Source organism: Heptranchias perlo, chromosome 15, assembly GCF_035084215.1.
Source record: "Heptranchias perlo isolate sHepPer1 chromosome 15, sHepPer1.hap1, whole genome shotgun sequence".
Classification (NCBI taxonomy): Eukaryota; Metazoa; Chordata; class Chondrichthyes; order Hexanchiformes; family Hexanchidae; genus Heptranchias; species Heptranchias perlo.
In genome coordinates this window covers 39,351,804-39,367,695 of record NC_090339.1, presented here as the reverse complement: position 1 = coordinate 39,367,695, position 15,892 = coordinate 39,351,804, and the positions used below count along the sequence as shown (strand labels likewise).

Sequence of the window (15,892 nt, the reverse complement as noted above, 5' to 3'; positions counted from 1 at the left end):
TCTGTAATTACCAGGTATTGTTCTCGGACTATAAATGCGATAACCTTCAAGGAATCCCACACTTCACCTGACGAAGGAGGAAGCCTCCAAAGGCTTGTGATTTTCAAATAAAACTGTTTGACTATAACCTGGTGTTGTAAGATTCCTTACATTTGTCAACCCCAGTCCATCACCGGCATCTCCACTTCATTTTTAATGGCTTTGGCAAGAAGAGGTTAACTAGTTCATGCAATAGTGTACTTTGGCCCTTGGAGGGGTTGGTTTACATAACCACTCACTCATCGGTCACTAAATGCTAACTCATGTCCCTTTCTTCCACTTCAGGTATAGAAGCTACACACAGCCCTTAAGGAGCAGAAGAAGAGGGCAGCACTGCAGAACAAGAAGTGTCACTCGATTTTACATTTGCAGACACTAGCTGAGAGATTGTTCTCGCTATAATTTACTGGGCAGGTTAAGGAAGTGACATTTCAGGCACGCATGGACACCTATTTAACAAAAAGGGTCCTGATTCAGGTATCCCTGGTGGCCACCTGCAACAAAAGCAGGCATCGCTTAAATATGCCTGTGTTTGTTGCAGGCGGCCACAAGGGATGCCCATCGAGCACCCGAATCAATATGGTGTTGTGTGCACTTCTAGCGCCGAACTGCGGAATTTGTCTTTGCGGTGCCCATTTTGGACCCGGAAAATGTACCAAACACATAACAATTTCTAATCCAGAGAGTGGAGTGAGATAGATAGAAATACAGACACAACAATGAAAGAAAGTATGAGAAACAAGGAGGGGAAAAAAAAGAGAATGGAAGACAAATGGAAGAGAGAAGGAGCCAAAACAATTAGAGTGGGAAAGAAAAAAGGAGGCAATTACAGAAAGATGAAAACTTTTTTTTCTGTTCATTAGCAATGTCACAGGAGATCAACTAGTTTAAGGAAAGCAAACATTACTTTCTGGAGAAGAGATAGTTCCTGTTTGTGAGAATCCATGAGCCTTACAGACACCTACAAGATGGATACTGAGCCTTTCACTCATTCGATCTTAAGGATAGTGCCCCCAATGTGGGAACGGTGTCAATCCTAAACTCACTTAAATGGAAGCCAGAAATAGGCCCAATAAATAAAGTATCCAACCAGGCCATGACAGGTCCTCAAGGATACTTATGAACCAACCAAGATTAGAAATATCTTCTCTCAGGTTAGGCAACATATATGTAATTTAAAACTCTTTTGGAGCTCTGGGTGGAGGCATTCTACAGTGGAAGACTTCTCCTCTCCCCCCACTTCAAGACACATTCCCATAAGACCATAAGAGATAGGAGCAGGAGTAGGCCATTCGGCCCCTCGAGCCTGCTCCACCATTTAATGAGATCATGGCTGATCTGATTTTTACCTCAACTCCACTTTCCCGCCCTTTCCCCATATCATTTGACTTCCTTGCTGATCAAAAATTTGTCTAACTCAGCCTTGAATGTATTCAATGACTCAGCCTCCACAGCTTTTTGGGGTAAAGAATTCCAAAGATTCACGACCCTCTGGGAGAAGAAATTCCTCCTCATTTCCGTCTTAAGCGGGCGACCCCTTTAAGTACAGCAGACTACAGTGGCATATTTTGGTCTTCGTTAACTTCACCATAAAATTTCCATTTCTAAAAAGGTACCTGTTTTCCCAAGCATGTTTTTTAACTTGTGACAAAATCCATTCAACTTCAGGAGGTGGGCTACTCCAGATTCTCTTTGCTTTGGAAACTAACTTCTGTTCAGTCAAAACCTAGGGAATAAAAGCACACAATTTCAATAATAAGTAGCAGATGCACTGCCAATTTGTAGTGAGAGAACACCAGGTTAAATTGAAAACCACTGATAACACGGCAGCACCACAAAAATGCTCAAGCTGGTTCTTCATTGCTCTTTGGGGAAGCGAAAACGGAACTGCTTCCTCTGCTTCTGTTAAATACAAAAAAAAAGGACTCATTGCTCAACTGTAAGGTAAGACATCAGATGATGCATTAAATTGGCGTGACACCTGCCTGCCCAGATGGACATTAAAAGTTGTAATGGGAAGATAGTAGTGTGGATATTCTGAAAGGATGAGATCAAACAGGCAGGAGGCTCTCTTTCATCTAATTCTATCTTATGAGCAATAAGCCTCGTCTGCAAACTGAAGTGGAATTGTTTAACATTTTAGACAAAAACAGCAGTAAAGATAACAACTCTAATTTGAAACTTGGTTATCATCATTGATTTTTGGTTCAATTTTAAAAGCAGCAATTTTTAACCCCTAAAAAAATAAAGTTTTTCTTTTTTGTTGTGATTCTTCTTAATACATACAGCAAAGAATGGGGATAGGCATGTGTAAAACTAGCCCTGCATCTCCCACTCAGCAGGTTATTCAGCACAGTTTATTGAGGATCAGCTGTGATGCCCTTCTTAGTCAAACAGCCTGTCAACAGAGTGGCCACTTGGCTGAGATATCAGAGAGCTATCCAGACTGCTTGTGCTCCAGAGCCATCTCCTTCATTAGATGAGGGGAAAAATATCAAAACATTACAGTAATCAAAAAAGTTGTAACAAGAATAGCTCAATGCATAGCGGGTTTAATGCTGTTCAAATGTCTTTATACAATTGGTTGGCCGTCACCAACGAATTATACCTGCTTTCAATTTTCAGAAAATAATTCTGCCCTCCCCATTCACTCCATCGATTTTTCAGTATAAAATTAAATAAGGTGTAATAATTCATCTATCTGGACTCCAAGAGATTGTCTGCTATCTGCAATTAGTACTGCATTAATAACAGCACAGTTTCCTCCCAGGTTTATTCCCTTCTAAATATGTTCAACAAAAAAAGTCACCCACCCCCACGAGGCGGTTACGGACTGCACCAAATTTGTTTTCATAACTTTCTCTTCACACAGCAGAATCTAAAAATATTAATACCCAAAATACTCAAACCACTGAACACAATAATTAAAATACTATTTCAAGCTTATATTGTGTTTTTTTGTTAAAAAGTCCCAAGGCGATGTAAGCTCTGTTTGCTTTTGTTGGCTTCAGGAAAGGTCAACCATCAGAAGTGTCCACCATGATAATGAAGATATTTCAAAAAAAATTCTGAGTATGTGTTCAGTATCAATTTGCAACATATTTCTTGATTGTGTTTGTGGAGTCTAATGAAGAGTTCAGGCATATAAAACAGTCCTTTATAGTTCCTGTTATTCCAAGCATCAATGTGACGATATATCAACCTTTGTCATACTCCAGGGTAAGCATTTCAATTCCACTCTTACATTAGAAGAAAATCAAAGTGCACTAGCCAGCCTTCGGTAATTCAATCTGTCGATTCGAGTAAAGAAGTTTAAACTCATCATGCAAAGTAAATGAAGAATTAAAATTAAAACTGGAAAATATGAAGTTGGTATATGTTGAACTCTTTTTTTGGCAAAAGCTTTTTATTTTAACCATTATAGAGCAGTCATTCTGAATTAAATTTGGAAAAATTCTTAATCTACTGCATACAATCTTCCACTTGCACCCAGTCAACTCTATTTGAAGGAATGGAATAAAACAATAAAAGGAAGAGGGGGAGAGAAAACATAAAAAGGAGAAAACAGACTTGCATTTATATAATGCTTTATCCAGCAGCCATTTTACAAATTGCAAGATTCTAAAAAACAGCAATGAGATGAATGACCAATTAATCTGTTTTTTTTGTTGGACAGGACATGAGAACGTCCTGCTCTTTTTCAAATAGTGCCACGAAATTCTTAAACATCCACTTAAGCCGCAGAACAGGCAGATGGGGCATTAGTTTAATCCAAAGAACAGCATCTCCAACAATGTAATTTTATCTCAGTAATGGAGAGTGTGTCAGCCTAGACAACGTGCTTTGATCCTGTCTGGGGTTTAAATCCATCACCTTTTGATTGCTATAAACTGAGCCAAGTTAAAATGAAAAAGGTTAATTATATTGTTAATTTTATATAATTAGATACCATAAATAAGGTTAATTTAGAATATTTGAATGTACACTAAGAAAGTAGACATGGGAACATGGATGGAAATTAGGAAAATGTAAATTTATCAGGAAGACATATTGGCAATGTGGTAAATATTTGAAACAAATATGCAATGGAATAAACTACCGAGCAAGATAATAGAGGCAAAGCTACCTTCTGGTTCAGACAGGACAGTCCCAGTTGAATCAAGATGACATTCATAAATCAAGTCTAGCCCATTTCAGGGAATCTCCCACTTACAAAATTCAAATAAAAAGAACATTCCTCCCACCATTTTGAGAGTGCCATCCTTCAATTTTGATCATAGGACCAAAGAAAATGAATGGAATGATGACCGTTACCATGTATAAGCAACTTCATAAATATTTTTTAAAATCTACAAATGTAGGTTAGTATGGTGCTGTATTAAGTGCATGTTAGGATAGACTATAGCCTAGCTGTTTTCAAAATGCCCTGGGAATATTCAGAAGAAAGTCAAGTGCATGTCAAAGTACAGAATATCCTCTGATAATCTTGTCAGCTTGGCTCAGTTGGGAACATTCACCCGAGTCAGAAGGTTGTCAGAGTGAGGCCCACAACAGAACTCTAGCTCAATATCTAGGCTAACACTTCAGTGCAGTACTGAGGAAGTGCTACATTATCAGAGATGCTGTCTCTCAGATGAGATGTCCTGTCTGCCTGGATGTTAAAGATCCCGTGGCACTGCTTGAAAAGGAGCAGGGAGTTCTCCCATCATCTTGGCCAACATTCCTCCCTCAACAAATATCATCAGAAACAGACGAGCTAGTCATGAAACTCATGGATGTTTGTGGGATCTTCCTGTGCACAAAGTGACTGACATTTTTTCCCCACATAACAATAGCTGACCTTTAATTTGCTGTCAGTGAAGTGCTCCGACACATTTCAAAGTTTGTGCCATATAAATGCAAGTCTTTTTTCTTCAATTTATTTAAAAATAACTGTACAAGTACTTACTCCTTAAACTGTTCATTTCCTTGTACTGAACAAAAGCCACAAATTACTTCAGGTTTTGCAAAGGTGAATTACGGGAATTGAATTAGAAACATAAATCTTCCTAGATTAGTATCATACCTGGAATTGTTCTTTTTCAAAGGAAGTCAGCAGTTCTCTGGCTTTGTCTGGGGGAACAACAGGGGGAAAATATTACATTAGGGAGATTTTACTTGGATTATTAAAACTGGTGCTTTCTAACCAAGTGTTTCATATTAGCATTAAAATTTTGAAACTATCAAACATTTTATTACTACACATGGGTTGCTTTCTGTGGTCAAATTCAAAACCTGCCATATTACAATCTTCCCCCAATGGGTAAAAATACCAACTATGTAGTACACAACCAGACAGCCCCAGGTGTGATCCCCAGAATGTGCTTAGATAGCTTATCTCAGTTACAACAGTAACAGAGTATCAACTGGCTTCAGTGTTCTGAAATTGGGAGGTGGGGGGGAGGAGGGGGGGAGGGGGGGAGGTGGGGGGGCGGGGAGGAGAAAAACAAAAAACAGAATTGGCCTGGGCTCCTCCTCCTGATTGCTACCCAAAGACCCTGCTGAAAAGCACATCCACATGTATGGAAATCGGGTAAAAGCAAGACCAGACCTAACAGTAATGCCCTCCACATCCACAGATGAATAGCTTGCCAAAAGTTAGGCTGTAGCCTTACATGAGGAATTGTCTCTTGGGCAAGGTACTGGAAAGTTTCAGACACTTGTGGAACCTTACTAGGCCAGAGCCCTGTTCAGGACAGAACAGAAGAAACTGAAGATCCCTCAACCAACATCACTAAAACAGATTATTTGGTCATCATCACACTGTTGTTTGTGGGACCTTGCTGTGCACAAATTGGCTGCCACATTTCCTACATTACAACAGTGACTACACTTCAAAAGTACTCCTTTGGCTGTAAAGTGCTTTGGGACGGCCCAAAGTTGTGAAAGACATTATATAAATGCAAGTTCTTTCTTTCTTGCTCTGGTACAACAGAATGTGGTGACTAAAAAGTAAGAGATTCTAAATTTTTATGAAAAAAAGTGTTAACAAAGATATGTAAATCTTCCAACGGTTGGTATATTTGCCAAGTTTACATCAACCCGCACTCTCCTACTATCTTCAGGTCATTTTTACTTAACTTATTCACCATGGGTAAAATAAGATATTTTTCCTTCTACACACATTTTTCCAGCCTTTATGAAGGTGATCCTCTCATACTGTGGCACAGTTCAACAGGCAGCTTGCCCAAGTGGCCATTAATTAAGTGTTGGCCTTGGCAGCAAATGTTCACGGGCTATTTGCTTGTAGAGGGCATTACAGCCAAGCCCAACCCTGTCTCCACCCCACGTCCATACACAAGCACCTACAGCTGGGTGTCACAATGCAGTGATACGCAAGGGAAACCCCCTGCTTGACTTTCCTCTACCAAGCTTAGGCGCAGTGTAGCTTCCCAACTGTCACCCAAGACAACATGCACTAACAGCAGAGATCAAGAATTGAATCTCAGACCTTACTGGTCTGTATGACTCAACTACTCGCTGTATAAACCTGTCAAACCACTGGACGCTCCTTTATGTTTCCAGTACCACTTCAAAAGTGAATTACAACACTGTAAAACAATAATGTACAATATATGACTGCCTTTTCAGCATTTTCTTAGTTTGGATAATTCAATTCAAAATTAAAGCACATTCGTCCAATTGTAATACACAACTTGATGCCGCAGTATTTTAGATAATAGTTAAGTACTATCTGCATTTTTAAAAAATGCTAGCTTTCAAAGCTTCTATGCTGGAATAGTCACATCTAATTTTGCTCATTCCTCCCTTAATGTCAGATTTTTCACACTGCACAACACATTTTAAAAGTCAAATGAATTAAGTATTTGGAGGAGTTCTATCAATGGCCCAGTGGGTAAAGGAATTGGTAAATGCATCACTAAGCTACACACACCATAATGTCCCAGATCTAATTCCTAGTTAGTTTATCGTAGCTAGGGCACTAAGATTGCCCTCAGTACCCGAGGTACAAAAGAACATAAGAAATAGGAGCAGGAGCAGGCCATATGACCCCTCGAGCCTGCTCCACCATCCAATAAGATCATGGCTGATCTTCTACCTCAACTCCACTTTCCCACCCGATCCTCGTATCTCTTAATTTCCTTAGTATCCAAAATCTATCGATCTCAGTTTTGAATATACTTAACGACTGAGCATCCACAGCGCACTGGGGTAGAGAATTCCAACGATTCACAACCCCGAGTGAAGAAATGTTTCCTCATTTCAGTCCTAAATGTCCGACCTCTTATCCTAAGACTATGACCCCTAGTTCTAGACTCTCCAGCCAGGGGGAACAGCCTCTCACTATCTACCCTGTCAAGCCCTCTAAGAATTTTATACGTTTCAATGAGATCACCTCTCATTCTTCTAAACTCCAGAGGATATAGGCCCATTCTACTCAATCTCTCTTCATAGGACAACCCACTCATTCCTGGAATCAATCTAGTGAACCTTCTTTGCACCCCCTCCATGGCATGTATATCCTTCCTTAGGTAAGACGACCAAAATTGTACACAGTACTCCAGGTGTGGTCTCACCAAAGCCCTATATAATTGCAGCAAGACTTCCTTACTCTTACACCCCAACCCCCTTGCAATAAAGGTAACATACCATTTGCTTTCCTAATTGCTTGCTGTACACCTGCATGTTAACTTTCTGTGATTCGAGTACAAGGACACTCAAATCCGTCTGAATACCAATATTCACTGGTCTGTCGCTTTTTAAAAAATATTCTGCTTTTCTATTCTTCCTACCAAAGTGGATAATTTCACATTTCCCCACATTATATTCCATCTGCCATCTTCTTGCCCAATCACTTAACCTGTCTATATCCTTTTGCAGCCTGTTTGCATCCTCCTCACAGCTTACTTTTCCACCTAGCTTTGTATCGTCAGCAAACTTGGATACATTACACTCGGTCCCTTCATCTAAGTCATTGATATATATTGTAAATAGCTGAGGCCCAAGCACTGATTCTTGCAGCACCCCACTAGCTACAACCTGCCAACCCGAAAATGACCCGTTTATTCTACTCTCCATTTTCTGCCCATCCACCAATCCTCAATCCATGCTAATATATTACCCCCAATCCCATGAGCCCTGATCTTGTGTAATCACCTCTTGTGTGGCACCTTATCGAATGCCTTTTAAAAATCCTAATATACTACATCCACTGGTTCCCCCTTATCTACTCTGCTAGTTACACCCTCAAAAAACTCTAATAGATTTGTCAAATACAATTTCTCTTTCATAAAACATTGTTGACTCTGCCTAATCATATGATTTTCTAAGTGCCCTGTTACCACGTCCCTAATAATAGATTGTAACACTTTCCTTACTACTGATGTCAGGCTAACTGGCCTATAGTTCCCCGTTTTCTCTCTCCCTCCTTTCTTGAATAGCAGGGTTACGTTTGCTACTTTCCAATCCACGGGGACCGTTCTAGAACCTAGGGAATTCTGGTAGATCAAAACCAATGCATCCACTATCCCTGCAGCCACGTCTTTTAAAATCCTAGGACATCAGGTCCAGGGGATTTGTTGGCTTTTAGTCCCATTAATTTCTCCAGTACTTTTTCTTTACTAATAGTAATTACTTTAAGTTCCTCACTCTCATTAGACCTTTGCTTCCCCATTATTTCCAGTGTGTTTTTTGTGTCTTCTACTGTGAAGACAGATAGAAAATATTTGTTTAATGTCTCTGCCATTTCCTTATTCCCCATTATAATTTCTCCTGTTTCTGCATCTAAGGGACCCATGTTTACTTTTGCTAATCTCTTCCTTTTTACATACTTGGAGAAGCTCTTACAATCTGTTTCTGTATTTCTTGCTAGTTTACTCTCATTCAATTTTCTCCCTGATCATCAATTTCTTGGTCATCCTTTGCTGATTTCTAAAATCCTCCCAATTCTCAGGCTTACTACTCTTTTTGGCAACCATTGTAAGCCTCTTCATTTAATCTAACACTATCCTTAACTTCTCTAGTTAGCCACGGTTGGACCACTTTTCCCATGGAGTTCTTATTCCTCAAGGGAATGTACTTTCGTTGAGAATAATGAATTATTTCTTTAAATATTCGCCATTGCTTATCTACCATCCTATCTTTTAATCTAATTTCTCAATCCACCTCAGCTAACTCACCCCTCATACCTACGTAATTGGCTTTGTTTAAATTTAAGCCCTAGTTTTGGACTTAACTACATCACTCTCAAATTCAATATGAAATTCTATCATATTATGATTACTCTTCCCCAGAGGATCCTTTACTAGAAGATTATTAATTAACCCTGTCTCATTACACAATACTAGATTTAAAATAGCCTGTTTCCTAGTTGGTTCCTCGACATATTGTTCCAGAAAACTGTCTCAAATGCATTCCATGAACTCATCCTCCAAAATACTTTTGTCAATTTGATGTGCCCAGTCCAAAATGAAGATTGAAGTCCCCCATGGTTACTGCATTATCCTTGTTACATTCTCCTCTAATTTCCCAATTATACTCTGTCCAACATTATAACTACTGTTACGGGGCCTATAAACTACTCCCACCAGTGTTTTCTGCCCTTTGTTATTTCTTAGCTCCACCCATACATATTCTACATCCTGATTTTCTGAGCTAAGATCCTTTCTCACTACTGTCTTTATTATCAGGGCACTTCCTCCAACCCCCCCTCCTTTTCCATTTTGCCTGTCTTTTCTAAAATGTCAAGTACCCTGGAATATTTAGTTCCCAACCTTGGTCACCCTGCAACCGCGTCTCCGTAATGGCTACTAGATCAAACCCATTCATCTCTATTGGTGCCATTAATCCATCTATCTTGTAACGAATGTTTTGTGCATTCAGATATAGTGCTTTTAATTTTAACTTTAACTTTTTACTAAGGAGAGTAAAAAGAAATCAGCCAGAATCCTCCCTCCAAATTGCTATTCAGTCATGCCTGCTGGGAAGGAGCATGTTTAGACATATTGGTTAGGATAGAATTAGGTCCACTGTGCTCTTCCCCATGACACATAGCTTATCAAGGTACACACATGAACTAAAATCACTTGGGATAGGTCTCAGAGGGTGCCCAGATCCATGGAACCATACCCCTGCAAGACATATCTGGAGAAGACAAGTCCAATACAAAATTAAGGGGATCAGAATGGCAAAACATTGGAGAAGGAATAGATACTGGCTTCCAGAAAGCATGCGAGGATACTATAGGAAGGATGAAATCATATTGCCTTACCGTGCATCAATTAACAAGTAAGGCAAGCAATTTGGAGCAGCACAATAAATCCTACAGATTTCTACACTTAAAATGTATAAAATGATTTCCAACTGAGTACCATGCTTATGTATGAAAAATTTGAGGGAATAAAAATCCAGCTTCTGAGCAAATCTAAGTAATAACAAATTATTTGCCATAACACGTAAATGGTAATGGCTAAAACGCTCATTTTCAAAGCTTTCATGTACCAACCGTATAATTCTTTCTGTTTCAGTTCCTCCTGTCGTTGGGCTTCATCATCACCTTCCTCTTCTTCCTGCGAGTCCAAGACCCAGTTATCCACAAGATTGTTTCCCAGCTGTCGATTCCAGTACTCCTGCCGAAGCCACTCCAAAACAAACTCACAACCTTAGGAAGAAACAAAAATCACTGCAAAATTATTTGAGCTTGCACATCCACTACAGAAAGAACAATGTAAAATTACATTACATAAAAATTACCACATGCAAATTTAAATTTTATTTCAAAGTTGCATCTTGCATTTGAGGAAAAAGTCTTGAAGAAAGTTTTTAAAAGTCCAACTTGTCACACCAAGAACTGCAATGGCAAGCATGGAAGCAAGGAAATACAAAGCTTCATATTAATCATTCTAATAAATTGTAATCCCATGTTATTCCGGCAAAAGGATGAATGCTGTTGGCAATAAAAAGTAGTTAAGTGAATTCCCTTGTATCAAAGGCAAATTCTCTTAAGCGATACCACCTGGTCTTGAAATTATTTCTTTTTCCCTTTAGGAAATTAAATGTACAGTCAGATCTTAGTTAACTATGGCTGTAACTGATAACTCAAAACACCATATGGCACAAAAAACAAGTTTAAAAGGAGAGCATTAACAGCAGAACAGTGCCCTCTGCTGTCGTCTGCTTGCTATTGCTTTGAATCGTCAAATATTTTGAAGTTTTTTTTTCTATAAAAGGGTCTACACCTGAAAAGTTAACTTCTTTTCCCTTTACAGATGCTGTCACAAATTTTCAGGTTCTGCATTATTCTCTCAGATCCATTGTCACCAGTCACTCCCATAAGTGAACCTCCCAATCTAGTTAAGCAATAGCATAAGCTGGAGATCATAACATGCAACACTTCCTGCATATACCAGCTACTGTAATATTGCACATGCTACAATGTGCGTTCTCCTGTCTTTGTGGAAGGCAGACTGAAAAGCACTCTAGCAAGATGAGTTACAATTACAAACCAATAAACTGGTTTATTTTAGACAAGATACATGAACAAACAGAATACAGTTTTCAGGGTGATTAGGTCATTTCCCTGTACTCATTTCATGAAAAAAATAAAGATTTAATCTTACTAACACCATAAGTGCAGGTTCACTTACAAGCTAGCTATTCCTAAGTTATCTGACTCTATTTTTCTGCTACAGGCTGCTTGGATTGAGATGCCATCCTGGAGAGGGAGAGGCTCCCTCTCTGAGCTGTAAGGAAACCACACATCTTTCACTGTTTGATTAAGTCAGGATGGCCATCTATCAACATTGAATGAAAAACTTCTTTGCTGAGGGCCTAAAATGCTCGGCACTGGCTGATCACTGGGTTTTCCCACCGTCTCAAAGCTACAGAAACTTGCAAAACCAAGTCATTTTGATGACGGCAGTTTTGAGTTTCCCCCCCACCCCTTAAAACCATTCTATCACAAGACTGTAAACAATGATCACCTTTGTTATTAATTAACAGTCCAACTCACTAACGTTCGGATGAGAACCAGACAGCTGGCCTAATGTTAGGAAAATATATTGCGTGGCTTTGTGAGCTAACCCTTAGAAACTGAATGTAACATTGTAGCAATATCAAATTTAAAAATCTAGCACAAGCAATAAAGGTATAGACCAAAACATCACAGATACCAACAGATGCAATACATAATTCTGACATTTTCTGTTTTATCTCAGAATGCAATTTTAGCATTTGCAATTTTTTCTCTCTTTTCCAATATTTCCAACTTAATTATTTGGTTTGCTGCAGATTGGTGCTCACAGCACAAATCATCATCACAAACATAACAATAAAGCCTCACTGCATAAAGATTTGACCCCTTCCCCATTTTAATGACACATAGGGTGTTTAACAGTTACCAATTGCAATATTGAGAAACCACACTGATGCCAAGGCCCCACAGTGTAGGACACCAAGGTTGAAAAGGAGTAAAAGAGAAATTGAGACAACTCAGCAAATAGTGATTAGGTGGCCCCAAGCTTGGGTTTTAAGTCTCTAGATTGTTGAAGCAACAGAAGACAGCAGCCCTCTCATATTGTCAAGTGGCTATTCTTCACGTGAGCCTACACAATGAGTTATCACGGAAGGCCAAGCCCAATCCTGTTCCCACCCAACATATATATACATAGTTTGCAGCAGGGTAGCAATCAGAAGTAACCCTGGCTGATATTTATTTCCTTGACAGGGACACTGAAGCCAATTATTCCTCCCCTAGTAACCACCCTGGCTGAGATCAGTTTACACAGTACAGAAAGTAATCAAACCTGGAAACTTCTGGTATGTATACCAATGCCTTTACTCACTAAGTCATCAAAGGACCTCTCAAGAAATGGAAGTTAATGTAGTTCTTTACTTTCTACTTTGACCCCCAAAATTTGGTTACACTTGCATTGTGGGGAAAGGAGTAAACAGAACCACAATAAAATCAAGATTCTGAAACTGACATACAATTCGTTTACAGTTTAAATTCAATTACATTTACAATATTAAAGAGGAAGTAGAGTTTTAGAAGTATTTTTTCCCACAAGGTATATGTAACCTGTTGCATCAGTCACATGAAAGAGCAACATCTGTTCACAAATGCAAAGTATGCTTCACACTCAGCAACAAATCACATCTAAACAGGTAGGGAACCTACTAATGAACAGATTTTTTAAAAGCAAGTAAGGAAACCATTTAATGCCAAGAGGTTTAAAACCAGAGAAGAATCAGCAGTCTGGAACCAGCTACCAATAAAATGGCTCAAATATTTTTTGAAGTTTTACAGCTGCCATTTTTTTTTGAACATTATCTGAGGTAATTGGCAGGAAAATCAAAACCATACACGTGGCCAAACACCAATTTCTACCCAAAGAACAGGCTCAGCTATAATGCTTTCAACGGTCAAACAGCCTGTCAATATGGTACTTGGAGACATACTTTCCACCATCAAATAGCCTGCCCATTCACTGCTTGAAAATGCCCAATGTGCAATATAAAGTGAAAAATCAACAGCAAGTTTTAATGGCCACCTCAATAAAATGAAAAGCAGTATTACCAATTGAGAATATAACCAGTACAACACCAAATGTGGAACTGAGCCATACAGACCTAGAAAGTCCCAAGGTTGATTCTTAGTTTGTGTTAAGTTAGCTGAGCAAACCAGTAGGAGCACCACAACTCTCCCGAGTGCCATTATGCCAAGAATAGGAGGGGTGGAGAAAAAAAAACAAAATAAGCCATGATTGCTGCCCTTGATCAATATCCAGTGGCCCCTGCTGTAAAGTGTATAGATGGACGTGGGGTGTGGACAGGATCTGCTCAAAAGAGATGGCCCGCACCATGAGTACCCTGCTGACACTCACTGTCCAGGCTCACATAATAAAGATTGAACACTTAGGCAAAGTAGCAGAAGATAGCCAGGACCCACTGAACTGCAACCCAACAAAAGTTAGCACCTTCAAAAGAGATGGGGAGAAGAGAGAAAAAAGATAAAAGAAACAGCCAGTCAATATATTCACACTTACTACTTTAGGTGCAGAAATACGGTAAGATAGTGTGATACAGCAGATATACATGCAATTATTTTTAAAAGATAGATTCAGTTCAAACAACATGTAGCAATAAGGGTTCAATAAAGGCCAATAAACCTCTAAAATTAGCCACTTCAGGATAAGAACACAGTCCTTTTCTCTAATCTTGTGACGTTAATTGCCTTCTGTTTCAATAACACTACGTTATGGCTGGTGGTGGAAAAGTTGATACGGGAACAGCTTACCACACCTACTCAAATACAAGAGCAATTGCTGCAAATTGAACACTCAACTCCAGTGGAAAAAACAATAAAAACATACATTATAATCACTGCAATAAAATCATTGCAAGTTGAATACATGTTAAAGCAATTTGGTTACATTTTGAAGGTTAAAGTTTGTCTTAAAGCTGTGGCAGCAGCTTTCTTGGGGGGTTATATTGAAACTTTAAGTAGTATTCTGCCTTGGTTTTGAATCTGGTATTTAGCCTCTTTAACAGCTCAATTAGTGAAGGCAATGCCTAACTGAGCCTCACAGTCCAGGTAAGTCCTGGGATTGATTTCCATGTAGTGCTGAGTCAGCTGATCTCAAGAAGAGTAATAGTAGAGTACTAAAATTGGCCTCATTTTCCTAGGATAGGGAGGGAGGAAAAAAAAATCAGTCAGGATTCTCACTCCTGATTCTTATTTTCAGTAAAAGGCTCAGTTTACAGAAAAACACATAACTCGGGTTAGTTGATTTGAATAAATTATTCATGAAGCATTTTAATAAAAGAATGCTGCATTTTAAAATAAACTGAGTCCGCAGTTGGGATGTAACAATTAGCTTTAACAACATGGGGGTGAGGAGAGGGAGAAAAAGTCAAACTAATTTTTTTTTTAAAAAGTCAACCAGGATTCCCATTTCTGATCTTTGGAGCGTGTGCATGTGTGGATGTTAGGTGATCAGGATCAAGCTTGACACCCTCCACAAATGAGTAGCCTATCGCACCCCCCCATCTAGATTCGCGTAGGCAGAATGAACTCTTGAGCAAGTTATTGGACAGCTGGCAGTGCCCAGGGAACTGGGATTGCATAGAGGATAGGGTAACACAGCTAGCAAATGTCTAAGGATTTATTTACCTTTCCTGCACCATGTTAATGTGGGGAGTTTCCTGTGAGTCAATTCATGTCGTAGATTTACTATCCACTCTGGTATGTTCATCTGAAGAAAAAAAAAAGAAATTTCTGTAAACATCATTTTCACAACAGCATCCTAATTATTGCTAAATTGGAAACAAATTGTGTGCTCTTGGTCCATGTTGGATTGAAACTGTCCAAAATCATTTTATCATCAACCAGACAGAAGAAACTTTCATCCCAATAATCCGGACTGGATTCAAACCCAAGTCTCATAGGGAGAAGGTCAATAGCTAACCCACTGCACCATCCAGTTTCCCAAGGTTACTTCTCAAACGATCAGCAAGAATAAAAACACAGGGTGCAGTGGCAGGTTTGATACCTCACTCCCGAGTCCTTGGTCTTTTGTGGAAACCTAACATCTTCCAGAGATGGGAAAAATCAAAATAGGAGTATCCAGGAGGACATTACGAGATTGGAGACTAGCATAGGAAACAATTAGGGGGAGACTTAAAAAAAAAATCCCAAGAATATTCTTATTTAAACATTTGTTTATTTAAAGTCACATACTAAATCTGAAACTATACATGAAAAGTCTCTCTCCTGGTGGTTTAGTGGGTACTACTCAGCCATAAAGACCAGGAAGTCCCGAGTATAACCCCTGGTTTACGGCAAGTTAGCTGA

The 15,892-nt window shown here is 39.2% G+C and overlaps 1 protein-coding gene across 1 annotated transcript in view; it reads right to left on the bottom strand.

Annotated features, from left to right (window-relative positions):
• las1l (LAS1 like ribosome biogenesis factor) overlaps positions 1-15,892 on the bottom strand; it is a 72,942-nt gene that overhangs the window by 41,482 nt on the left and 15,568 nt on the right. The window contains exons 4-7 of the mRNA XM_067997113.1: positions 15,212-15,293; positions 10,544-10,699; positions 5,105-5,151; positions 1,656-1,765 (exon numbers count right to left, since the gene is read on the bottom strand). Of these exons, the coding sequence (XP_067853214.1) occupies positions 1,656-1,765; positions 5,105-5,151; positions 10,544-10,699; positions 15,212-15,293 (395 nt within the window). The remainder of the gene's footprint in view (positions 1-1,655; positions 1,766-5,104; positions 5,152-10,543; positions 10,700-15,211; positions 15,294-15,892) is intronic.